We start from the raw sequence: 25,914 nt of genomic DNA on the forward strand, positions 1-25,914 counted from the left end.
CTGGGATCGAGTCCCACATCAGGCTCTCTGCTCAGCAGGAGGCCTGCTTCCCTTCCTCTCTCTGCCTGCCTCTCTGCCTACTTGTGATCTCTCTCTGTCAAATAATTAATAAAATCTTTAAAAAAAAAATTCATGCATAATCACACCACAGACAAATGAAATACGGGCCTGTACAATCCAACCAGGTGTGTCCATTTAAATCACATCTAAAATCAACTTCTCCCTCATCGATTAAAAATGTTTTATAAATGCGTTAGAAAAAATTTCTAGATTTGTGAATCAAATGAGGACGCATAGATTTAATTAACAGAGAGGATGATAATTGTTTTTAATCTCCGGGACAAAATGTACAACAATAATTTAGAAACAAGTTCAGTTTTGTCAGCCAAATAGGATATTATAAACAGCTGCATCTGATCCAGAAATTTCCTGTTATTTGGACTCTGATCAACAGAAGAATGTAGCATTATTATTCTATTATAACTGATTAGATCATGAACTGTTAACAATTCCAGCTGGATCATTTGGATTTTTTAAAATTATGTTCTTAACCATTTCTAATTAATGTAACTAATTATAATAATTTAACTATTTGGAAAGTTGAAGTACATACCAGGAAGGACCGTGCCTAGAGAAATATAAACACAATTAAGAAACATGTTTTCAGCTCTCCACCAAGATAATCTTAAAGCAACAATATCAAGGAACAGATTCCTATTACAAAACGTCACACATATAACATACAAATATACAATGCTCTTTGCTACTGGTCTGAAGAATGTGTAACAGCAAAAAGAGGCTGAGACCAGGATTTGTAGTGAACATCATTCAGTGCAATTCTGAAGCATTACTCAGATGACTATATGCTTTGAAATAATTACAACATGTTATAGCACCTCCAGCTTCGCAAATTTGCCTCTTACACAAATATGTGATGTTATAACTACCATCCAGTGGTTCCAAACCAGGCTCTGCTAGGTCTAATAGCAAACTGCTCTAGAACGTTCTAGAATCCCAGATGTTTAGAGGACATGAAATTCTACCTAGCAGAACAAGCATAGTGAGAACGAGAACCAGGATAACTTGGATTTGAATCCAAGCTTCACTTGAGTTACTTAACCTTTCAAGTACTTATTTCCTCACGAGCAAAGTATCTTCCCAAAAGTGTTATCTGGATTAAATGTGATAATCCTGTGTCAGATGCTGGGGTCAGAAGATATCAGGTGCCAAATAAATGCTGGCGGTGCCTATGGAAAGGAAAGCCCTCAAGCCCCCACACCCCTGCAAGTCAGAGCTGTGGAGGACTTGTCTTCAAATGATCCAGTCTCGTGAGGCCACCATGTTGTGACTTTCCTTGGAAGCCACCAGTCAAGAACATGAGCTTGAGGTTCCATTTTTTAAATTTAGATGAGATACTTACAACTTGGGGGGGAATCTGTAACAATCTCAAAACTCTATATCCAGGGGCGCCTGGGTGGCTCAGTGGGTTAAAGCCTCTGCCTTCAGCTCAGGTCATGATCTCGGGGTCCTGGGATCGAGCCCCACATCGGGCTCTCTGCTCTGCAGGGAGCCTGCTTCCCCTCTCTATTTCAGCCTGCCTCTCTGACTACTTGTGATCTCTGTCTGTCGAATAAATAAATAAAATTTAAAACAAACAAACAAACAAAACTCTATATCCAGTGGAAAATAAGGTGATATAATGAACCAATGAAAGTAGATCCTTGAACAATAGAGGGAATAACTCATCTTGTGTAATCCTCAGAAACACTTAAATTTTTCTTTTTTTTTTCTTAGACTGAGTAGACTGAGTTTTTTTTTGTTTCTTTTGTTTTGCTTTTTAATTTAAGGGGAAATGTGAACTTTTAAGGAAATTAAAACCAACAGAGTATTCCTGAGAGATGTGGTCCAAATTAAAAATATATATATATATTGCCTGCAGATGGCAGGCGACCATGGAACGTGCAATTGTTTGAGAGCAGATGACTGTGGCTACATGTCTGTGGCTCTAGAAATTTCAGATTTTCAGTCAGTGGTGACTCATGACTTTCATGAGCTGATTAAAATTAAATGATATCCGTATGAATGAGATCTTGTTTGGCCTTCTGAGATACACAGATATCACCTTCTAGAATTTAACTATGTCTACACAGCCCGAAAGCCATCAAGGGGAGCTCTCTCCCCGGAGACTCATGGTGTGGTAGGAACAGGGTTTCGGGAAGCTTCCTGCAGGCATGCTCACGGCTGCTGTCCAGGCAGGAGGGACGCCGAGCCCAGCCCTTCCACAGGAGCAGCTCCATTTTCATCTGCTCTTTGTATTGCTTCAGAGTTCACGGACATGACACATGATTTGGGGGGGGGGGCTAAGGGAGCGACTGGGTGGCTCCTTCAGTTGAGTCTCCAGCTCTTGATTTCCACTCAGGTCATGATCTCAGGGTCGCGGGACTGAGCCCCAAGTTGGGCTCCACGATCAGCAGGGAGTCTGCTTGAGACTCTCTCTCTCTCTCCCTCTGCCCCTCCCCCTGCGCACATTCTCTCTCAATAAATAAAATCATAAAAAATAACAAAAGGCTTGACAACCACTGATATGGGGAGAATCCCCCACTGTACTGGGGTTCAGAAGATGGGCTGTACTATCTGTCCCTCCAAGCTCACATCTGTCTTCATTACCACTCTGTCTCCAGCCACTAGAACAAACCTTGGCATACGAGGACACTAGGTAAACATTTGTTGGCTGATGAATGAACATCTTATCTGCGCTACTTCCAGACTGATGTAACTATGCGTGAGCCAGAGAGTCCCCTCAAGACTATAACGTCAATGTCTTTTCATTGTATGCGTCAGGGCGGGGGAGGAGGAGGGGTCTGTCAACATAGGGAACATTTACTCCTGGACCAGTTGTTCCTGACTCAACTCACCCCCATGGGGTAGGGACTGGTGTTAGCAGCCCATGGAAGGGATGAGGGAACTGAGGCCCGCAGGGTTAAGTAATGCGCCTCCGGTTCACAGCAAACCACTAGCCCACGAGCCCTGCTCGGATCCACAACTACACTGTTCTCCATTAGGATATTCTGCCTTGACTTAGCCCCTTATATCCTTGGTGTCTATTACTGGATTTACATAGGAGTCGAGGAAGCTTCTGGAAGGTGGCAGTGGTGGTGGGCGGGGGGTACTTCTGAATCCTCACTACAATGAGGGCTGCAGAACTGTGTCCGCTGGACTGGGGTGGACTCTGGGGTAGACAGTGACACCAGCAGAAAGTCAAAGGGAGAAAAGGAATCTTGTAGGGGGTCCCAGACACAGGCCCTACAGCTGGAAGGGTTCCAGAACCTGCCACCATGCACCCACAGAAGAAAGGCCAGGGTACAGTTCACAGGGTTGTTTCTTCCAGTTCTCTGATGCTGTGGGGTTCAAGCGACTGCTAGAGGGTCCTCAGGTGAAGTTAGCCCAGAGCAAGGGGACAGGAGCTTTCCCACTTGAGGGGGAGTCTGTGAGCTGCCACAGCCCCATGGGTCCCAGGACATTAGTGAACAGGCAGGAGCTACATCTCCGTGGATGCAGAGGGCCACATGCATCCACAAGACAAGAGGCACACGGCTGTGGGCTGGAGTCAGGGGCACAGGAAGCATCCTACCTTGAGAACTCCCGCAAGCACCTGGGCATGGGTTTTCGGAAGAGCTGGGATTTCTGGATGGGCGGTAGGAATCAGGAGCTAGTGGGAGTCCAGTACTCATGGGGACGTGACCTCCCTCAGCTCCGTGCTGCTGGGGCTCGGGGGGCAGACACCTGGGGGACCTGGGCAGGGAGACCTGTAACAAGGGCTTCGTCCAGCCCATGATAGCGAGGACCAAATAAGAAAAAGAAAATCGCTATGTTGGGACGCCTGGGTGGCTCAGTTGGTTAAGCGGCTGCCTTCGGCTCAGGTCATGATCCCAGAGTCCTGGGATCGAGTCCCACATCGGGCTCCTTGCTTGGCGGGGAGCCTGCTTCTCCCTCTGCCTCTGCCTGCCACTCTGTCTGCCTATGCTTGCTCTCCCTTCTCTCTCTATGACAAATAAATAAATAAAATCTTTAAAAAAAAAAAAAAAAGAAAATCGCTATGTTTTATAAACTGCAGAGCACCATAAAATGAAGTCAAAAGGATGTGAGAGGGAGGGAGCGAGATTTGCCTAAAAGATATGGATAGCTTATTACAGCGTTTGCTGTCCGGCATCTTTTTGGATCACAGACTCCTTTAAGAATCTATCAAAAGCTAAGAACTCTTAACCCAGGAAAACGCCCGTTCTCCCCTTCTTAAATCATAAAGGATTTCTGCCTATGCTAGGATGGTTTTTGTCTCCCCTCCGTGCTGTCCTAGCTCCCGGGTGAAGGAGCCCTGGCTTCCATCCACACCCAGAGCCCAGGAATTTTTCTCTATGGAACAAGTGCTCGTCTTTTAGCCGCAGCTCTGGCTGGGAGGCTCCGGGCCCATCTCCTGCCTGTGGTTGGCCGCAGTGTGGGTGAAGTTTACTCAATGCAGCCTGTGCCCAGCACGTATCAGAATTAAGACACCAAAGGGAAGTGTCAGCCTTCCTCAGACAGACAGCCTAGCCTCCTCACTTGTCTCAGAACGGACACCGGGAGAGCAGCCCTGGCAGGGAAAGCATTGGGCCAGAAGTCCCTGCATTCTGGTCTCTGGTCTTGGACCAGTGGTATGAACTCAGGCAGGGCACTAAGGCCGGGATCAGCTTTCTCATCTGCAAAGGGCGTGATCAGAGTTGCCTGATCAAAGGGAATCATGCCTGAGAAAATGTTCTGCAGATGGATAAGTGCTGTACAGATATGATGATTATTGCTAAGGTAAGCTATAAGGGAACCAACAATTTTGGAATGTGATTTTATCCCCCCAGGCAGAGTCACAAGCCCAGCCCACCAACATCTTTTCCCAGGAAAGACTATCTGATGTGATTTTGCTCCCTAAAATGTCTGGAGCCCTGCTCCAAGTCACAGACTTGGTGTCCCCCAGCTCCCTGCCCCCTCCCCCAACTAGCAGCCATTCCTCAGGGGCTTGAAACAGACAAGCTCCATTTGACGAGCTCAGGCCCTTCTGGGAAGGAAATGATCACAGAAGGGGCCAGAAGTTTTCTGAATAACACACGCTTCCAATCTGGACCAGATCAGTGCTCTCAAGTCCCTCGGCCTGTGCCCAGAAGGCGGGCTTAGCGCCGCCCCAGGGGGGTCTGGAGGATGCCACCAGCCTCCTCCAGCACACGGAAGGGCACGAAGAGTGACATTTGAGTGTCCAGTGGGAAAAGTCACTGCACGATGCTGCTTGGCCCGGCAGCCGGGTGGTGAGATGCCCCTGCAGGCCACCCCATGCACTAAGCTCACCCCCACCCACCCCAGGATGCTCCCAGCAGCAGGAAACGGCCCCCGATCGCCCTCTACTCTGAGTATGGAGGCAAGCGGAGCCAAACAGACTTAACCTTCTCTTGGCTTCGCATGCAAGGAAAAGCCCTCATTTTTCAGTTCTTTACTTTCCAACAGTCAATAATCCTTTTAGGATAGCCCTTACCCTCAAAAAAAAATCCTAAGAAAGCAAATTTATACATAATAGAATTAGACATATAACAAATCCTCTAAATATCTCGAGTAAGAGGGATGATGTGAGAATTAATACCAAGAATGAATGCTTCCTGTTCCTGTGAAAATTTCGGAGCACGATTTTTTTTTTTTTTAAACAATGAAGAGTAAAAAGCAAGTAAGAAAAGCACATACCGTCCAGCAGGGTGTCGAAGTGTATGGCCTGCAAGTATTCCTTCTCTCGCATGAAACCTTTGAGGGGAGTTGCCCAGCCTTCGCTCAAAACTTGGACCCACTGAAGATCCAGCTGCAAAACACAAATGCAGGTGAACATTTCCATAGCTCTGTTTCCCAGCCAGCTGGCCCCAGGGCAGGCCTTTCTCATTCTGCTGGGCAGAAGAATGAAGGCAGAATCTTTCATGTGTTAAGTGTTCCGTTTTGATGCTGAAGCATGATCCAGGGCCCAGATAAGCTCGAGCCTAGAACTTTCCTACTGGAGAGCAGTGATCTAAAATTGAGGTGCAGAGAGCCTCATAATGGGCAACTGTGTTAACATTCCCTGTTCCTGCTTTTTTTTTTTTCCTCGACAAATATTCTGGTCGGGCTATATATTTTCACCAAATGTAGTAGGTAGTTGAATGAAATTGGCAAACCCCTGACTTGAAAAGTCCAACATTCTTAGCAGGACACTGGAAACACTTCAAGCTCTGGCCCTTTGGGCTGATGGGGAGATTTCTACCTCCTCCCAGGCCTATCCTCTTTCCCACCTGAAATTCCTGTTCATCTTTTAAACCCTGAAGCATGGTTCACTGCTCTGCTGACCTTTCCTACCATCCCCAGGACCAAAACAATGATTAGATTATTTGAAGTTCTTTTGTACCTCGCAGCCCATTTCATTATGGGAATTATCGTTCCACGCCATAATTATAATCACGTACTTCTTGTGTGCCCAGAGCACTGGAGTATTCAGAATTTCTTTCGTGAGGTCAGGGGGTTGCATATAAATTCGTCATGACTTGTTCAGGTATGACTGAACCTGCAACAGGTTCCCACCTTACTCTGCCTCTTAGAAAAATGCCCAAGGTTTTAAGGGATAAGAAAAAGGTACCAAAAAAAAAAAAAAGAAAAAAAAAGAAAAAGGTACCAATGAAGATCCGAACAGCTGGAATGGACCAATAACACTGACCTATAAAGAGCCAAAGGCATCTGCCGTGCCCTTGACGGGGCTACAGCGAACACGTTCCAGGCAGTAAATTCAACGTGACCAAAGGGTCTACACCTGCTCCTTAGGCTGGATTCTGCCTCGTTAGGAAAAAATGGGATTTGCAGAGTAGGAAAAGAGTCCTATCACTTTAGATCAGGGTGGATCTTTTCTCTACATTCCTTCTTGATTGTCCAAAAAAAAAAAAAAACACTTGCATTTTCTTTTTCTTTACTTGCATTCTGGACAAACTTTCCTCGGCCGCTGCCAACAATACCGCCCAATGCCTGCACTTTGGCATAATTGAATGTTCACAGTGTCCTCTGCAAAACAGAAGTTACCTGCCTGTCTGCCTCTGCCCAGGGCACTGCCCTACTACCTTGCAGCAGCTCTCGGAGAGAGATTTGCTTGGCAAGATGTTAGAAAAATAAAAGGCAATGATGAAGTGTTCTTCCTTATGGACACTGCATTTCCCTGATCCATACCTTCCTTATTACCCAGAGTAGTTGTAAACATATTATAATGATGGCCGTGAGGCTGATTCTCCTGGGGCTAGCCCACAGGTCTCACCTTGGTAATTTCTAATGAAGGGAGAGCTTCGGCCTCAGCCCGGACCTGGTCAAGTTTGTTCTCGGGCACAAAGAGCTCGTGGACACCTTTCATGATCGTGTGCGGTACGATGTTCTGAAAGGAAGCAGAATGGGTAAAAATTTGAAATGAAAACTGCAAAAAGAATGCTCCGGTGAATAAATGACCTTCTGTGACTTTATGCAATTAAAATAAACAAACAAACAAAAGCACCGCCCGGGTCCACCCACCTGCTCTTGGAGGAGCTCCACCACCTGCTGGACACAGTCACTCACGGAGGACAAGTTGGTTTTCAGCACACGCTCAGGGGTTTCGGGTTTCTCATAATCAGAATCAATACCCGTGAACCCTGCAAGGCAGAAGGGCGGAAATCACACCGGCACTGACGGGAACAGGCTTTCTAAACAGGAAGACATGAGCCATGATGGAATAATGCGTTACACTGAGAATTTAGAGCAGGCTGGGAAAGGTTACCAGCTGTCCTTGACCTCTAGCCATAGATAAAAATATCATATCATATCATGTCATACCATACAAATGCACAGCTGTATTTTCAGTATCAAAAGCCCCCAAAGTACCAACAAGATTTGGCTAGGTCCAAGCTCTCTGCAGCTGACTGGAACCCAAAAGGAAGACGAGAAGAAACAACTCTGGAACACGCCCCCTTAGGCACACACCCACTGGACCTGAACTTGATCGCTTATGGCTGAGGGGACAGTTCTGGAAACACCCCAGCCCACATGTTGATGAGCCCATGGATGTACTGAGTAGCCTGTGGTTTGATCAAAAGTTGTGTGTCCTAGACGCAATTGTGGACAACTGTTTTTGAGACTTTGGACCAGCCTCCAGGGACAGAGTGTGAAGGCCCGAGAAGCGGCAAAAGAGCCATAGGCCGGTGCTCCCACCTTTGATCTCCCCGGCTCGGGCACGTTTGTAGAGGCCTTTCACGTCTCTGCTTTCACAGATGTTCAGAGGCGCATCCACGAAGATTTCAAAGAACGGCAGTCCTGCCGATTCGTGGATTTTGCGGGCATTCTCACGGTCCTGGGGCGGGGGTGGGGGGAACACATTCGAGAAGGTGAGCGAGAGGTTTCACAGTGGAATTCTTCGTCATGAAACGAGGTCTGCTCTGGTGCTTGACAGGTTCAGGTTTCCACGAGCATGTGTGCTCTGTGCGGTGGCAGGAAACTGGTCCTTTAGAGAAAGCCCAGGGGTGCCTGGGGGGCTCAGTCGGTTAAGCATCTGCCTTTGGCTCAGGTCATGATCCCAGGGTCCTGGGACCGAGCCATGCATTGGGCTCTCTGCTCAGTGGGAAGCCTGCTTCCTCCTCTCTCACTCCCCCTGCTGTGTTCCCTCTCTGATTGTCTCTCTCTGTCAAGTAAGTAAATAAAACCTTTTAAAAGAGAGAGAGAGAGAGAGAAAGTCCAGAAATTTCCCTCCGGTGAACACAGCTCTTTCAAGGGCTTTCAGAGAAAAACCACAGAAAAGAATCCCTGCTGAAAGACAGGCTGGCCACCCAGGAGCACTTCATTCATAGGGAGTGTCCAAAGAACGTGGCATCTTATTCGTAGCTCCCAGAAATTTCCTGTTTTAAAACAAGAACAGGGTCCCTCTTCCTCGGCGATTTCCACATTAAACACACATGACCTGCTGCTTTGGCAGTGAACTGCCATTTCCTTTAGCAAACTAAGCTTTCTGACTTTTTGGAGACACAAGATGACAGAGCTTTTGACTTTTTCTTCTTTAACTTTTTCCTTCCTTCCAACCCTGGCCAGAAGGTGAGCGTGGACGGATCTTTGTCAGCTGGTGCCCCGGCATCTGGGAATGAAGGTGCTCTCTTGACAGAACCAAGATTAAGCAGAGGAAATGAGGGAGCAAGGGAGGGAGGAAATGGGGAGGACAGCAGTCCTTGGTGCCCGCCCCCCAACGACTCCTTCCCCAGCGTCGTCCATGTCCCCGCCTGATTCTTTTACCTTCGTGAAAGGAGAAATGAAGCTGGTGATGCAGACCAGACCCGCATCGGCAAACAGCTTGGCCACCTCGGCGATCCGGCGGATATTCTCCTCTCTGTCCCCGGGGGAGAATCCAAGGTTCTTGTTGAGGCCGTGACGCACGTTGTCCCCATCGAGGGAGTAGCACGGGATGGCATGCGAGACAAGGTACTCTTCCAGAGCAAAGCTGATGGTGGTTTTTCCAGCCCCAGAGAGACCTGTTCATTATAATCATTTGACCTCAAATCAAAATCACTACCATCCAGGAAAAGCACAGTTGACTACAAGTCAAGTACCTGCATTTCTTCCGAACATAGAAATAACCATGTTTTGCACTGCAAAACAAGTGGGGTTCATAAGTATGCGGAACCTGCGGGGTTTTACGTGGTTCTTGGTATGTTCTATTTTGCCTGCAGCGTGTTTTAAAGATGAGAACATTGTGCATACAAATCCAGATTCTGGCTTCGCTTGGAAAAAAAAAAAAATCAGAAGCTCTGGAGACTGTGTTCTCACATCCCCTCCTGCCGGCACTCAGCAGGAGTGGAGGGGACAGCCAGCTCCGGAGACTGGGGGACCCACCTCTCCTACCGAGCCTGCAGAACAACCACTTGACAACAGACCCCTCTGGCCTCGAGATTTTTCTAAAATGACTCTCAAAACATAAAGACAGTCATCCCGAGCTAGGCTCTAGATGTGTTTAGAGCTGCACTACACCCTTCAGTGTCTGGAGTCTTTCCGTGAGAATCGAGTTACCACGATGTACCTTTTACCATGGTTTCGAAGTGCAGTGGCGGGGGGCGCACTGCATGATTTCTATATGAGGGAAATCATGAGGAGGAGGGAACACTCCAAAAATCCCCTTGTCCTGAAGATCTCTGGACCTGAGAAATGGAGCACTGTGCCAAGCCACTGTCGGGGGGTACCAAGGTGTGGGAGAGGAAAGGTTAGGGGGTTAGAAGAGGAGGTCAAAAGCTTAACATGGAGAAGATGCCAGGAGGAAGGAGGGAAAAGAAAAAAATAGGTAAGAGAAAAGCAGAAACAAAGGAAGAGGGAAATAAAGACTTGGAAAGAGGGGCTTCCCGGCTGGCTCAGTTGGTGGAGCATGTGACTCTGGATCTGGGGGGTTGTGAGTTCGAGCCCCATGTTGAATGCAGGGATTACAAAAACACAAATAAACTTAAAAAAAAAAATGACTTGGAAAGAAAGGTGATATATGAAAAGCAAACAAACAGTTTCCACAGTGTTAGTTATGTTTTTAAGTTACGCCCTTGGCCCTCACAGACAATCATGAGAAGCAATGGCTCCGAGAGGAATGGGCCGCCATCTTTGGAAATCATTTCTGAAGACAGTACTGTACTATTCATGTAACTCCGTTCCATTCGAATAGGGACTTAGGTCATAAACTCCTCTTAGAATTGCGTCCAGCATGGGGTAGACTCCTGAACCTCTGGCGTGTTCTCTCACATTGGAAAATGAGCCAAAGGATAGAAATTCCTTTCAGTTTTGCTTCAGGGTCTCAAAACGATGGGCTAAACCACAGTAAACTGGATTAAACGGATTGTTGGTGGATTTATTTCAATGCTCGGAGGTCACGGGAATTACACCTCATGAGAGCTTGATTTCCTAGGGGCCAGGCCCTGGGCTGTGCAGGCTTTCCTTCCCTTAGTCCTACTCCTCGTCAGCCCCCGGGGCAGGTTCTATCCTTATCTCACTTCTCAAATAAGAAAACTGAGGCTTAGCCTGCCTAGTTGGTTTGTCCAAAGCCACCCAGTTAATGTAAGTGGAGCTGGGACTCAAAACCAAGTCTTAGAAGGGGTTGGTTTCTCTCACCAGCTTCAACAGCCTATCTCTGTAACAAAATAAGACAGAATAAATTGGGAAAAGATTTTTTTTTTTTAACGAGTAAGAAAAGACAGACAAAGTCCATCCTTTAGGGTGTTTTTCCTCTTGTACCAGTCACCTTTCTGTTTTGAACTGTTCCACATTATAGAAAGTGGACTCTGTGTTGGTCCCAATACAGAAATTGAACAATTTGCCATGAAGGCAAACACGTAACAAGAGGGAAGCATCTAGAAGGCAGCTGTTAGATCTACGGCCGCACAGCATGTCTCTTGGACGGGGTCAGGGGTACGTCCCGACAGGATTCACGACACGGGAACCCTGCCTTTTGGAATATAGCAAGCTCCTCGCCCACTGTGTGTCCCCAGCCCGCCCGCGGGGAAAGGTGTTGCACCACAGGTGAATGAAATCCCAGAAAAACTTGGGAGGAGGAAGAGGCTGCCGGAGCCAGGAACGGCAAGTGAAGGGGGAAGACTGCCACACTCCTGAGCCATCCCTTCACGCGGGAAGAAATAAGCATTTGGGTTTTTGGGTTTGTTTGTCTGTTTGTTTGTTTGTTTGTTTGTTTTTTAATCTATTTATTTATTTGAGAGAGCGAGAAAGAGAGCAAGCAGGAGCAGAGGGAGATGGAGAGAGACAAGCAGACTCCGCGTGAGCGTGAAGCCTGATCTCATGACTGCAAAATCGTGACCTGAGCCGAAATCCAGTTAGTCACTTAACCCACTGCACCCCCCGGGCGCCCCAGTAACTCAGCACACGGGAGCAGGCAGTAGCACGCAGCTGATCTCAGAACCTGGGTTACCATCTGGGTAAACACCGTCCGTGTCTACACCGGGACTTCTACGCCCAGGGATCAACTTCCTCTACCCTGTGCTCAGAGGCTAAGGCAACAGGCCGGGACTAATTCCTGTCCTGTCACTAAGTCTTAGCTGCCACATTCTGAGGCCACAAAAACACAGGAAAAAGAAGAGATTCATCGGGTCACCTCCATGGAGGGAGTTGTTTCGTAATCCTCAGCTAAGTGGAAAAGGCTGGTTTTCCTTCTTGTGCAGATCCTTCTGTTTTCAGGTTGATGTTTTTGTTTGTTTTTTTTTTTTAATTAAGTAAAATAGTCCTCTACCACGTTAAAACATCAGAAAACAAGAAAGAATAACTCTAGACATCCAGAACCTTACAGACAGCCAAATGCTCGCTGTGAAGCGAGTAAAGCCCCACCCTGAGCGCCAGTACGTGTGAGGAGACACAAGCCCGAGAATTACGGGCTCGCCTCGGGCTGGGCTGAAGGGGACGGCCTCATGAGCTTGCCCCTGTCCTGCCAAAGGACAGGACCAACAACGAGAGGAGTCCCATGCCTCGACCTCAGGCTTCCTTCCCACTGACGGCACAGGGAGGGCCGACCACTGCCCTCAGCCTCATCCCTGTGTTAAAAAAAAAACATGTCCATAGGTCACTCCGAGTTCCTTCAAATTCTAGGTCACATGTCACTTTTCAATTAAAAGAGAAAGGTAGCAAGAAGGCATACCTGTCAGCCACACCGTACATCCTCGGAATCCACCCCTGGTCCCGACCACCTGCCCTCTCTTGTTCCTGCTCACGTGGTGGGCCTGGTAGACGATGTTGGTGGACTTCTGCTGGCTCTCCTACGAAACAGGAGCAGGCCCAATACGGCGTCAATAGAACAATACAACATGTATACGTGTAATAAAAACACAATAAGTACACATATAATACTACAGAGAGTCTACATATATATCATATATATCATACCTATAATAATACAATACGTATACAGTATGTATACATATAATAAGTGCACACATGCGTATGTATACAGAAACAACAGTCCTCCCTAACTGAACTCCTCTTTTGTGACCGGCACACAGAGGGACATTTATTAATTCTACTAAATCAGAAAAAGACCCTGCCTTTAGAATACCCATCATGACCCTCTGAAAGTATGATCTGAACGTGACAATCACTGACACACCGTCAAAGTCTTGGTTCTGTGACATTGAAAACTGTGTACCTTCAGGGGGACGGTTAAGGGAATGTCCTTGTCTCCATAAGCTCATGCAGCAAATCCTACAGATGTGGCTGGGACACAAGCCAGTTCATGCAGCCCCTGGGGAAGTTCTGGAGAGGGGCCGGTTGAGCCCCACTCTCTGAGGAGCCAGGGAGAGGCTCTGATCACAGAGCAAAGCGCTCAGTCAGGGACGCCGTCTTTCACGCACAGTCCCAGAGCAGGGTACGGCGCATGAGGCTGCTTTTTCCCAAGCTCTACATTCAGTTTCCACTTTCCCCAGGGTCAGTGTGTGAACTTGTAGTCTTTCAGAAAGCCCCGCAGAAACAGAAATGGGCCAGTTATTAGTCTTGGAGACTAACGCGAATCTTGAATATCTTTATTTTGGCTCAGATTAAATCAGCCAGTAAGGGCTGACCCCGATCCTAAACTCCGGATGCTGGGAGTCTCATGAATCAAAATGGTGGCACAGCCAGTCAATACAGCTGCCGCAGACATTGCTCAAATACTGTGTGATCCAAGGATGGGGAGCAGTGGGTGCAGAGACCCCATCGCAGCGGTTAAATAAAAAGGCTGGGAACAACTCCTATGTGTCTTTGGCGTGGTAACAGAATTTCTGATGACAGATGGAATCCCAGTCTCTGAACTGCAAAAACCTAGGGAGCCTTTTAAACACCGCACGTGTAAACCCACCAGGCTTAGGAAAAACAAAAAAAAAAGAAAGAAAAAAGCATCTATATTCTTTGAGCAAGACCCAGAGAAAACTCTGGGCCATATGTGGACCATTTTGTATTTCTTTTTTTTTTTTTTTTTTTAAAGATTTTATTTATTTATTTGACAGAGAGAGATCACAAGCAGATGGAGAGGCAGGCAGAGAGGGAGATAGAGGGAAGCAGGCTCCCTGCTGAGCAGAGAGCCCGATGTGGGACTCGATCCCAGGACCCCAAGATCATGACCTGAGCCGAAGGCAGCGGCTTAACCCACTGAGCCACCCAGGCGCCCCCATTTTGTATTTCTAGAGCAAATTAAATCACTTCTTTATGGCCCCTCACTTGGGGTCAGGGGTGGGGGGTGAGGAAACAAAACAAAACAAAAAACCCAAAAAGGGGAACGCAGCTAAGACTGTTGGGGGCTTATAGGAGATCATGGGTGGGAACCTACTCTGCAAACTGCTGGGTTCTCTGCACCAACAGATGCGGATGATGACTGCGTGTACACCCCAACAGGAGAGGCCGGAGCCAGCTGGAGCACGGCTGGGAAAATGGCTTCAAGAGCAAGGGGAAGGTGCACCTTGCTGGTCGCTGGGGGCTCAGGAAGGTAGCACCCAGCAGCAGGACTCGGCCCACCAGGGAGGCCCGGAGCCCAGCAGAGGCGCAGGCCAGGCGGAGGAGATGGGCATTGCCAGGGTCCGAGGGAGCTCGGAGGCATTGCCAGGAGCCAAGGGAGGTGCTGAAGGCACAGGTGGGATCGGCGGCTGAAGTCACAGAAGCTTCTGGGGCCAGACGCACCAACCATCCTTCCACAGAACCCGAGAAGCCCTAGAAGCTTCATAAATGAGGTCACATTAGATGAGCTCAGGAGATGTTCTAGAAGCATTCCCTCTGGCTGAACGGGTCTCCTGAAGGGATCCCGAGTCCTTTGGACCAAGTGTAACTGATAGCCAAGAACACCGGTAACATTTCCTTTTTCTCTATGTCCTTGTTCCTCACTACTTTTTATTCAAGGAAACTGTGTCTGGGTATCGGGCCCAAACGTCAGTGCATGTGGTCATCCACAGCTTTGCTCAGCAAATGCTTGTAGAAATGAGTCCCTGCTACGGCCAGGGGCCATCCCAGGCCCTGGGAATCTAGAGCTAAATGAAGGACCACCAGCATCATTCTGGGCGGAGTGCAAGCAAAAAGACCAAGTAACTGGGACCCCACGCCCCGTGGAAGGAGTCCTACACGTACTGGACATGACATGAAGATACAGAAGGAACACCCACGACTCAACAATAAAATGAGTCCAAAATCTGGACAGTTCCATTTCACCAAGATACACAAATGGCCAGAAAGCACATGAAGGGCCAGGGTCGTTAGTCACAACAGAAAGCAAATTAAAACCCACGCGAGACACCGTTGCCAAATCTCATGGCAACAAGGACTTGCTCTCATATTGACAGCAGAGGTATAAAGTGGGACAACCATCCCGGAGAGGAACCCAGCAGTTCCCTACAAAGCTAAACATTTACCTCCCCGACGAGTCAGCAATTGCACACACAGCACTTACTGAAATGAAAACAGGTGTCCACAGCTTCATCGGGACAAAAACTGCCAGGAGCCAAGTAACCATCCATGGGAAAACAGATCACAGTCACACTCACACACGCGCACACACACCACCACCACCACCACCACCGCTGCTGGAAAAGCAGGTGTCCTGAACAGACAGTGGGGTTTGTCTGTCTTCATAAGGGTTTGAGGTGCACAGGTGTCTGCCTTGGTTGGAACTCACGGAATGTATACATAAGATGGGCATTTCGTTACATGTAAATTTCACCACACACCAAAAAAGGAGGCATTAAAAAAAAAAAAAAAGGCAAGGAAACGAAAGAATCTATACCAAGACTCACATGGTAGAATTCTCTTGTTTAACACAGCTGCCTTTTCTGAAAAAGGGCTCGGGTCCCAATCCCACCAAACGTGACGTCAGGGGTGAGCTTCCCCACATGGGAGACTGAAGCCCACCCGAGCTTCATTTGTCCACAAAGAGTGTTTTTTGTCCCCCCTTTCTTTGGCTGTTTTTTTTTCCCCCTTCCTCCAGGCAGAGATCCAGAATAAATTCTAAACTTTGTTAATGTGTGGAAACTTTGTTAGGATCTTGTAAACCGTGTCCCCAACCAAGGGCTCGATTTTCAAAAACCGTTCGGCATCCACAAGAAAGAGCTCCCACTACAGTGTTTTTAAGAGTGCACCTCTGAACTTTTGGGGTTTTTATTAGCTGAATCTTCATCATGGGTGTTTGTACAGGCTTCCTACCATCCCAACAATTTTAAGCAAACAAAATCTTTTCGGATGGCCAGGTACTGGGCTTTCAGGCTCAGCAGAAGTATTTTGCTTCTTATTTATCTTTTATTTACCCTTGATTTTCTCCAAAAGGCTAACAAAAATAGAAGCAGATATTTTGAATGACATTTGAACTGCAAAGGGCCAGGGCAGCCAAAACTTTGCTTTGCTTTGCTGAAACCTTTACTCCCTTCTAAACAGCATATGATGTTCTAAGCGTTGGAAAGAGAGGAGCTGTCAGAAAAAGAGTTCTCTCTATGGCAAACAGAACACATGTTGAAGGGGAAAAAAAAGTTTGCTTCCCTGTGTGTATAAAGAGAACACACATCTCCAGCACTATACCTCACACTGTCACTTAGCAGAAACCAGAGAGTTGCTGGCATAACTTCTATTCTGGGTCTCTAAACAAAAGCTGGCCAACATCCCTACCTTTTTCCAGGTCACTGACCGAGAAAAACTCCCTCCAGCATGCCCAAGAGTAGCATGACTATGGGTTTTTGGAGTCAACCAAAGCTAGACCTGAAACTTGCTTTGTGGCCTTCCTTGCTCTGGGGACCCCGGGCAAGTAAGTAACAGCACTGGGCCCCCACGTCCTGTTCCCCCACATAGTTGCTGAAAGGACTCAGTAAAATGGTCTTCTACATAAAGTATTACAGAAACAACAGAACATGCAGTAAGATGTCGAACCTCATGGGCCCCGGTGGCATTTCATGGAGTCGGGAGAAATCATGGTCATTTGTCTAAATCGGTCAGATTTAGAAGCGTCCAAGGGACTTGGCTCTGTTCTCAGGCAGGTCTGGGGAGGTGGGGGTCATGAGCAAATCAGGCAATGGGCAGGACAGTCCTTTGCCAGGGGTAAAGAGTTACACACACACACACACGATGTCCTTGCCCTGCTATATATATATATATATATATATATATATATATATATACATATACATATACGTATATATATACATATATACGTATATATATATATATACATATACATATACGTATATATATACATATATACGTATATATATATATACATATATATACACACACACACACACACACACACACACACGATGTCCTTGCGCTGCTGCTCCAATTCTTCTTCTTTGACCCAAAGTCCAGCCAGTAAATACACCATTCCGAGGTGCACCCACCAGCTAGCCAGCTTGCAGCCTCCCCCTTGCTGCCCAGACTCCCCACTCCCATGCTAGCTGTCTCGGTCAGGAGCCCTTAGTTACCAGCGCAGGATGGCCTTTAGCGCAGGTCAGCCTCCTGTGCTCCTGGGGGGCTGGGAGAAGGGACCTTGTCACAGGTCCAGTGCTGCCCCTGCCAGGCCCACCCCCTAGTCCCATTGGCGCTGCAGAAGGGAGTGCCCAGGGAGCTTCTGGAACTCAGGGCGGTCTGGCCAGGTGATGGCAGAAAGCCTCAGCCTTCAGTTTGCGTGACTGGGAGAGAGGGAAAGGACCTGTGATGGTATCATAGCCGGGCGCGGCATCCCAGAGCAGAGTCCAAGCCATCTGCCACAGGGAGAGCTGTTGTGAAAGTCAGGGTGCCCGCGGAACCAGGAAGCAGGAAGCCCATGGGCAAGATCAGGCGTTTCCCTGAGCTCCAAGGCTTTTCTGACTTTTGCATAAGATCGTCAATAAAAGACCAGCCAGTGGATTCGGATTCTTCTACACCCTTCTCCTCCCACGCAACACAAACACATGCATTTCACTGCTCAACTGCAACTCCACTCTGTCCCTCTGAACTCAGCGCACTGCGGGGCTGTTGGTGTCCCAGGTCTGTGGGGACAGAGCGTGCTCCAAACCTCCCTGAGTCTGTTCAAGATGCCTTTTCCGGTTACTGCTCTCACGGGCTAACAGGGGCTGCATTTCTCCTGCGTGATCTCAGCGACAGCTCCAAGCCTGGGAGCTACGCAGCCTGGGCCGGAGACCCACTTACATATCTGGAAACTGCTGGCCCAAGTCCTAAACCTGGAAGATGGAAGACCCCGAGCCAGGCTTCCTGACCCAGTCCAGGTCTTACTTCTGACCACACAGAGCTCCAGGCTTCCAGCTCCATCAGTGAGACATCCGGAGGAGGGAGCAGGGACTGGAGGAGATAATGCCCATTCAGGCTTTCCCTACCACTTAAGGATGTAAATAATTAAAAAATCATTCTCACGTCATTTGCATTACTTAATATGAGGAGCTTTAAATGTTTTATAATTACCAATGTGGATTTGTATTTCTTTCCTTTCAGATTATTTCCTTGGGACAAGAACCCAGAATGAAATGCTTTAGTATTAAAAGTGGTGAATGCTTCATAGATCTCACTGTGCATGGCCAACTCATTTCCCAAAAAGACAAAGCCAAGTTACCAGGCTACCCTATACTTGTCTCTAAACAGTCCAACTATTTAGATTTGTTGTGTTTGCAATTTTATTGTTTTTCTCCCCCCTTGATTCGTTTACTAGGAAGAAAATGTATTTCCATGTAGTAAGTTATATATGTCAATTGCAAGTTTGTCTTTTTTGTCACTAATTAATGACAATCTGGACAATGACTTCATTCACTTTTTAAAAAGATGGAGAGGGAAAAAAAAAAAAGATGGAGAGGAGAAGGGAGTTGGGGGAAATCGGAAGGGGAGATGAACCATGAGAGACTGTGGACTCTGAGCAACTGAGGGTTTTGGAAGGGCGGAGGATGGGGGGTCGGGTAAGCCTGGTGGTGGGTATTAGGAAGGACACATATTGCATGGAGCACTGGGTGTGGTGCATAAACAATGAATTCTGGAACACTGAAAATAAATTTTTAAAAAATTAATAAAAAAGGGGCACCAGGGTGGCTCAGTGGGTTGGGCTGCTGCCTTCGGCTCGGGTCATGATCTCAGGGTCCTGGGATTGAGTCCCGAATCAGGCTCTCTGCTCAGCAGGGAGCCTGCTTCCTCCTCTCTCTCTGCCTGCCTCTCTGCCTACTTGTGGTCTCTCTCTGTCGAATAAATAAATAAAATCTTTAAAAAAAAAATTAATAAAAAAAATTTTTTAAATACATTTTTGTTCTTACGTATTCTATATAGTAAATTTTTATTAATTATATACTATTTGTTCATGTGCTTTTCTTTTGATATGTACTCTATTGTGTATCACATATATTATATGTATTACATATTATACTTCATATTAAATGGGTTTTTTTTTAAGATTTTATTTATTTGACAGAGAGAAACACAGCAAAAGAGGGAACACAAGCAGGTGGGGTGAGAGAGGGAGAACCAGGCTTCCCACCGAGCAGGGAGCCCAATGCAGGGCTGGATCCCAGGACCCTGGGATCAGGACCTGAGCCAAAGGCAGACGCTTAACGACTAAGCCACCCAGGTACCCCTCACAGTAAATGGTATTTTAAGAATATGTAATATTCCTTTTGTCTTTGATGGCTTCCATTTGGTCATTAATTATAGCTGGGCCAAATATGTTCTTCAGACTTCTATTTTGAGATGATTAAACTATATTAATTTTTTGCTACATCTGACATTTGCATATGATGTGTGCTTATAAGGATCAACTTTATTTCTTTCCATCATTATATCCTATGATCTCAAATTATATTACAATTCACTTCCCTATTACTTTGAAAATTTTTTTATATTTTGAGTCTATTTCTAGAATTCCTACGTATTCATAATTCCTCCATACATGCAATTCATGTATTCTTAAGAACTTCTATGAAAGTTTTCTCTTAGGGTAGTCACCTATGGTTCTGATGGCTGTTGCTCTGTGACATGTTTTAAAATCTTAAAGGTAAAAACCCTTCCTTTAAAAATTCTTTTCCAGGTACCTGGGTGGCTGTCAGTTAAGCATCTGCCTTCAGGTCAGGTCATGATCGCAGGGCGCTGGGATCGAGCTCCACATCAGGCTCCCTACTCAGCATGGAGCCTGCTTCTCCCTTTTCCTCTGCCCCTCCTCCACCCCATTCATGTGTGCTCTCTCTCCTTCAAATAAATAAAATCTTAATTTTTTTTTATTTTACTCTAAAATACATTCCTCCATAGAAATAAAATTTTCAAGTTTTATTCGCAACATTCAATGCCTCAGTAAGCTTTTCCCTAGTAGTCTCATTTATAGGACACATTTATATGATAAATAGGCACATTTATATTTATTGACCTAAAAATATATCACCATAGATGTCCAGATTACAGACTAAATTAATGCTAATTCTGTTTTTTAAATACATGTATTTATAGGTCTAAGTCTCCAAAGGAAAAAATCTGGACAATAAAGGACAAAATGCTAACGGTAATTATCTTGAGACGTAGGTCATTCTAGGTCATTATTTTTCTTCCTGTGTCTATGTTCTGATTTTTCTATATTAAATTTAGAAATAATTACATATTTAAAACATAAAGTAGATCTTGACCAGAAAATGGTGACGCCACGCCCCAGGGTAACAGATACGCAAAGAGAGGGGAGCAAACCTTGCAGCCCGCGACCAGCAAACTGGAAAACCAGCAAGCCTGATACTTTGAGAAAAAAAATCTTTAAGCCAACCAGTCTCTCTCAAATATCTAATGAAGCACAGTAAACTCTAACAGACAACCTGGAAAGTACAACCTGTGTTAACCTGACCATAGCAGCAGTTGTTTTGGCTTTTAGTTATTTCATTCAGAGGGGGAAAAAAAAAAAAAAAAAACTCGTGGAGAGAGAATCATGGAGCTTCTGGAAGCTGATATCCCAAATGGGAAGCCCTGTGTCCTCGTCCGTACATCCTGTTTGGTGAGGCAGAGTCTGAGTCAGCGAAAGCCACCTGGTGGAAGTCTCCTGAAGAAAGGGCCCTGACAACATTAGTGACATCTGCAGACAGCGTGATGACCCACTGGACACGGACGCTTCCACTCCAATCCCGTGGTGACTGGGAGACGGGGGAATTTTGACAGATGTGTCACTAGACAAAACTGACGCTATGTTTAAAGAGGAGTTCACCTGCTAGAAAACACGGTTCTGTGGCATTAGGTGGAAAGACATGTTGGGTGAACCCCTGAGCACCTTAACTCCAGTCCACGCACACCCCTTTCACAGTGAAATGGGTTTACTGTGCAGGCTAACTCTTGAGTTAGAAGGTGGGGACCCTGGCAGGTAGCCGCTGAGAAATACCAGATGGGAAAATGGACACAAGTGAGTTGACAAGTTCCCTGAGAAGAGCGATTTAAATCACTTGTCAGAAGCCTTTATCAAACCGGGCTCCGTCGGTGAAGTGTTTGCCTTCCGCTCAGGTCGTGATCCCCGGGTCCTGGGATCGAGCCCCGCCGGCTTATCCCTCTCCCTCTGCTCCTCCTCCTACTCCCTCACTCTCAAATAAAATTAGAGATTAAAAAAGAGGTAGCAAATGTGGAATACTTGGACTTTACCAAGGGATCAGTAAATGTTTGTTGAGTGACTGAAGGAAGTGTAATAAATAACCTGTTGGTTGATTGACAGATGCAATGTCCTTAAGCAATCTCCTGTCCCTCGTGGGCACCCAGCTTTCAGGGCCCCGGAGCAAACGGCAGATTCTTAACTTCGCAGCTGAGCACCCTTAGGTCACGTGCTCAAGTCTTCCTAAAGGGAGACCCACCGTGCCCTGCATCTTCTCAGGATGTGACTCCAAAGCAGAGGCAAAGCAGTCTACACATTAAAATAAACAGAGTTCCCATTTGCAAGTGCGTTTGTAAAACAGCCTTTGAAATCTGCATCAAAGACCTGTGTGAAACAATCTGTGATTATGGTTTCTGGTGAGTTTCCCCTATCTGCGGAGACTCAGTTAAGCTGACAGGACCCGGTGCATTCCGGCTGGTGCTGAAATCCTAGCATCACCGAAATCTGGTAAAATAGGACACTGGACATCCATTCAACCCATTGCTTGAATAAGTGAACAGGCCACATACTTTCTGAGAATAAGCTCATGGATTATTTTACTATTTTTCCAAGACAGCCAACAAAAATGTGTATTACTAAGAGCTAGAGGAGTCCTTCAGCTTGAAATAGCCTGAAATCAACAATTCTGAAAAGGTCATACCAAAAAAACCTTGCACGTGAAAAGCTTGCTTACTCTCTGCATAAGCACAATTAAATTAAAAATTTGTCTGTAACACTGCCTATACTCTGTGTACAGTGAGGTGGATTCCTAAGGATAAGAAAGGGCACTAAAGGGCCGCCTGGGTGGCTCAGTTGTTAAGCATCTGCCTTCAGCTCAAGTCATGATCCCCGGGGTCCTGGGATAGAGTCCTGCATCAGGCTCCCTGCTCAGCAGGGAGTCTGCTTCTCCCTGTCCCTCTGCCCCTCCTCCAGCGTGTATTCTCCCTCTCTCTCACTTGCTCTCTCTCTCTTAAATAAATAAAATCTTTAAACACAACAACAACAAAAAAAGTCACTAAGCCCATCATGCTCCAAGATAAACAGAATCATCCAACTTTGGTGTGGTCTTTCCTGCCCAGCTCAAGTTCTTCTTTTGTGTATACTATTTTGATGATTTTTGATGATTCAACCAAGAGAACTCAGGGATAGGAACTGAGATCAGAAGGCACTGTCTCCCCATTAACCATCAAGGGTGCACCCAGACAGGGATAGCTGGGTGGCTCAGTGAGTTGAGTGTCTTGACTCTTGATCTCAGTTTGGGTCTTGATCTCTGGGTCATGAGTTCAAGCCCTGAACTGGGTTCCACACTGGGCATGGAACCTACTTTAAAAAAACAAAACAAACAAAAAAAAAAACTGGAAAAAAATAAAAAGTGCACCCAGAGACATCTATTTCTGGGAAGAACAAAGCAGAGGGCACTTGGGAGAGAGCCAGAGTAATGCCTTTCTTGAGACTCACTGTTGTTATTAGGAGTACAGGACTCCAAGCCATTGCAGTGGGACTTTGATGCCCACCAGTTGATTCAAACAGATTAAAGAAATCGCTTGCAAAGTGTTTAAAACTGTGCCCTTGGATGCCAGAGTTCTTCCGTTTTCCCTGGACAGCCTCTGCCTTTCCCTCATATGCCCTGAGTGGCTCTTAGCTATTCCCAGGACTCTGTCCACCAACAATATCCTGTGGGCCTGCCAAATCTCTATCTTCAGATATCCAAATGCCTGGGACATGTGGTCCCCTAGAGCCTCTGAAACTCAGCATGATCACGACAGAATCCATCTCCCTGTCATTACTCCCATGCCTCCGCTCACAGCCCTCGACACTTGCAATGACCTCCATCCTCTAAGTTAGGAGTCCTCCTATTGGGCCTTGCCTCTTTTAAAAAAAAAAAAAAAATCAATTTATCACTAAGTCAGTTTGGGCTGAGAAATAACTCTCAAGCCATCCCACTATTGTCAGTTAGCTAATTGCTGATGGAACATACCTGATGGTCTTCAGACTGTACCCCTTGCTTCTCTCCCCACTGGGTCAGCCTCTCCCTTGCCATCGGAATCAAATTCTCTTGCGGTGCCTGGGTGGCTCAGTGGGTTAAAGCCTCTGCCTTTGCTCAGGTCATAATCTCGGGGTCTTGGGATTGAGCCCTGAGTTGGGCTCTCTGCTCAGCAGGGAGCCTGCTTCCCTTCCTCTCTCTCTGCCTCTCTGCCTACTTGTGGTCTCTGTCAAATAAATACATAAAATCTTAAAAAAAAAAATCAAATTCTCTTGCTTAAAATCAGGGATAAAAGGCCACAGACTGGGGCGCCTGGGTGGCTCAGTGGGTTAAGCCGCTGCCTTTGGCTCAGGTCATGATCTCGGGGTACTGGGATCGAGCCCAGCATCAGGCTCTCTGCTCAGCAGAAAGCCTGCTTCCCCCTCTCTCTGCCTGCCTCTCTGTCTACTTGTGATCTCTTTCTGTCATATAAATAAATAAAATTTTTTTTTAAAAAGGCAAAAAAAAAGGCCACAGACCTCAGACAGGGGCCATGACCACCTTTCTCAGCACCACCTACTGTCCTTCTTGGCCTTGAACCTGTGCGTGAGTCCAGGTTCAACCTTTCTCCATGGTTCTAGGCTTCCATCCACATTACCCTTGCTTGGAATGTCCTTTTCTCCAGGTGTCTGCTTACTCACTCCTGAAGGTATAGCTTAGACACTGCTGGGGGCCTCTGGCTAGTCCTCCCAACCACAGACGGACTTAGCTTCTTCCTGTGACCCTGCAGTATCCTGTTTCTACTGAGTGCTCATTTCCCAGACTTAACTGTAAAACTCTCAAGAGGTGTTTGTTCAAAATGCAGATTCCCAAGACCAACGCCAAGAGATTCTGATCTGGGGTAAGGCCCAAAAAACTGTGGATGGTTGGTTGGCTGGTTGGCTTTCAAAGTGCCTCAGAGGATTTTAACACGTAGGCAAATCTAGGGAATGCCCACCTGTTTTAAGAGAATTCCTGTTAATTGTGGTCATTTACTGACATGTCTGTCTGCCTTCCCAGATCCGGAGCTCTATACAGTCTGCTCTACCCACATTTGTCCTGGAATCCATGTGTCTGGAATATTGTAGGGGTTTCAGGTTTACTGAATGAATATTAAGTATTCTCACTCAAACGAATCTGTCACGCCCGTGACAGTTGGTAAAATATGGCTTGTTATTCAAAAGTCTGTTAAGGGCGAAGGTAGAGACCCAGGCACCGAGATACTCCCAGAAGAGAGCAGCCAGGGTGGGAGGAGGCGTGATAAGAATGGTAGAAAATCTTTTCAGAACTTGGCACAGGTATAGACTTGGGGGTGGGAGTAGGCAAACCTATTAGCAGATGAATTCAGGAATATTAATTAAAAATCACCACACAGGCTCCATGCTCAGTGGATTTCTGAAGATTCCCTCCCTCTCTCTGCTTCCCCCGTGCTCTCTGTCTCATATATACATATGATATACATGCATATATAATACACATATACATATATACACATATAAACGTATATATATATATATATATATATATTTTTTTTTTTTTTAAATCACTGTAAGGGGGCACCTGGGTGGCTCCGTCAGTGAAGCATCTACCTTTGGCTCAGGTCGTGATCCTGGGATGAGTCCTACGTCGGGCTCTCTGCTTAACTTCTCCCTCTGCACACCACTCCCCCTGCCTGTGCACTCTCTCCCTCTGACAAATAAATAAAATCTTTTTTTTTTTTTTAAATCGCCGTACAGAAAGACACTCCGGCCTCCCACCCCACTTCCGCAGACTGGACGTATGTTCCCTTGAAGATGCAGAATGGTATAAAGGTGAAGGGCAAGGCCAGTGGCTGGTTGTGCCCCTGGTTCGTGGCTCCACCATCCGGGTGACTCTGAGCCAATGACTTAACCTCTCAAACCCTCGCACTTACGGGTCAAAGCCGCTGCCTTATGGGGCTATCAGGACTGAATGAGGAAATGTACATAAAGCAGCGCAGGGCCTGACCGACAGGTGAGCCCTCACTAAATGTTAGCTACGGTAAGAAAAATAGTTGTTCTTAATGATAATTAAGAGTTATTATTACTAATACAGTCTTTAAAAAAAAAAAAAAAGAGTTGGATGCTTAACTGACTGAGCCACCCTGGTGCCCCTTACTGGGGTGCCTGGGTGGCTCAGCGGGTTAAAGCCTCTGCCTTCGGCCCAGGTCATGATCCCAGGACCCTGGGATCGAGCCCCACATCGGACTCTCTGCTCAGTGCAGAGCCTGCTTCTCTCTCTCTCTCTGCCTGCCTCTGTGCCTACTTGTGTTCTCTGT

At 46.6% G+C, this 25,914-nt stretch overlaps 1 protein-coding gene across 2 annotated transcripts in view; it reads right to left on the minus strand.

Annotated features, from left to right (window-relative positions):
- Positions 1 to 25,914, minus strand: part of PAPSS2 (3'-phosphoadenosine 5'-phosphosulfate synthase 2) — a 70,596-nt gene that overhangs the window by 14,893 nt on the left and 29,789 nt on the right. Inside the window, exons 2-8 of one of the 2 annotated variants that reach the window (XM_044239500.1) lie at positions 12,701 to 12,818; positions 9,322 to 9,557; positions 8,254 to 8,392; positions 7,579 to 7,697; positions 7,331 to 7,444; positions 5,755 to 5,866; positions 614 to 628 (exon numbers count right to left, since the gene is read on the minus strand). In XM_044239500.1, coding sequence (XP_044095435.1) covers positions 614 to 628; positions 5,755 to 5,866; positions 7,331 to 7,444; positions 7,579 to 7,697; positions 8,254 to 8,392; positions 9,322 to 9,557; positions 12,701 to 12,818 — 853 coding nt within the window. The remainder of the gene's footprint in view (positions 1 to 613; positions 629 to 5,754; positions 5,867 to 7,330; positions 7,445 to 7,578; positions 7,698 to 8,253; positions 8,393 to 9,321; positions 9,558 to 12,700; positions 12,819 to 25,914) is intronic. The other variant, XM_044239501.1, reaches the window with a different exon arrangement.

This window comes from Neovison vison, chromosome 2 (assembly GCF_020171115.1).
Source record: "Neovison vison isolate M4711 chromosome 2, ASM_NN_V1, whole genome shotgun sequence".
NCBI lineage: Eukaryota > Metazoa > Chordata > Mammalia > Carnivora > Mustelidae > Neogale > Neogale vison.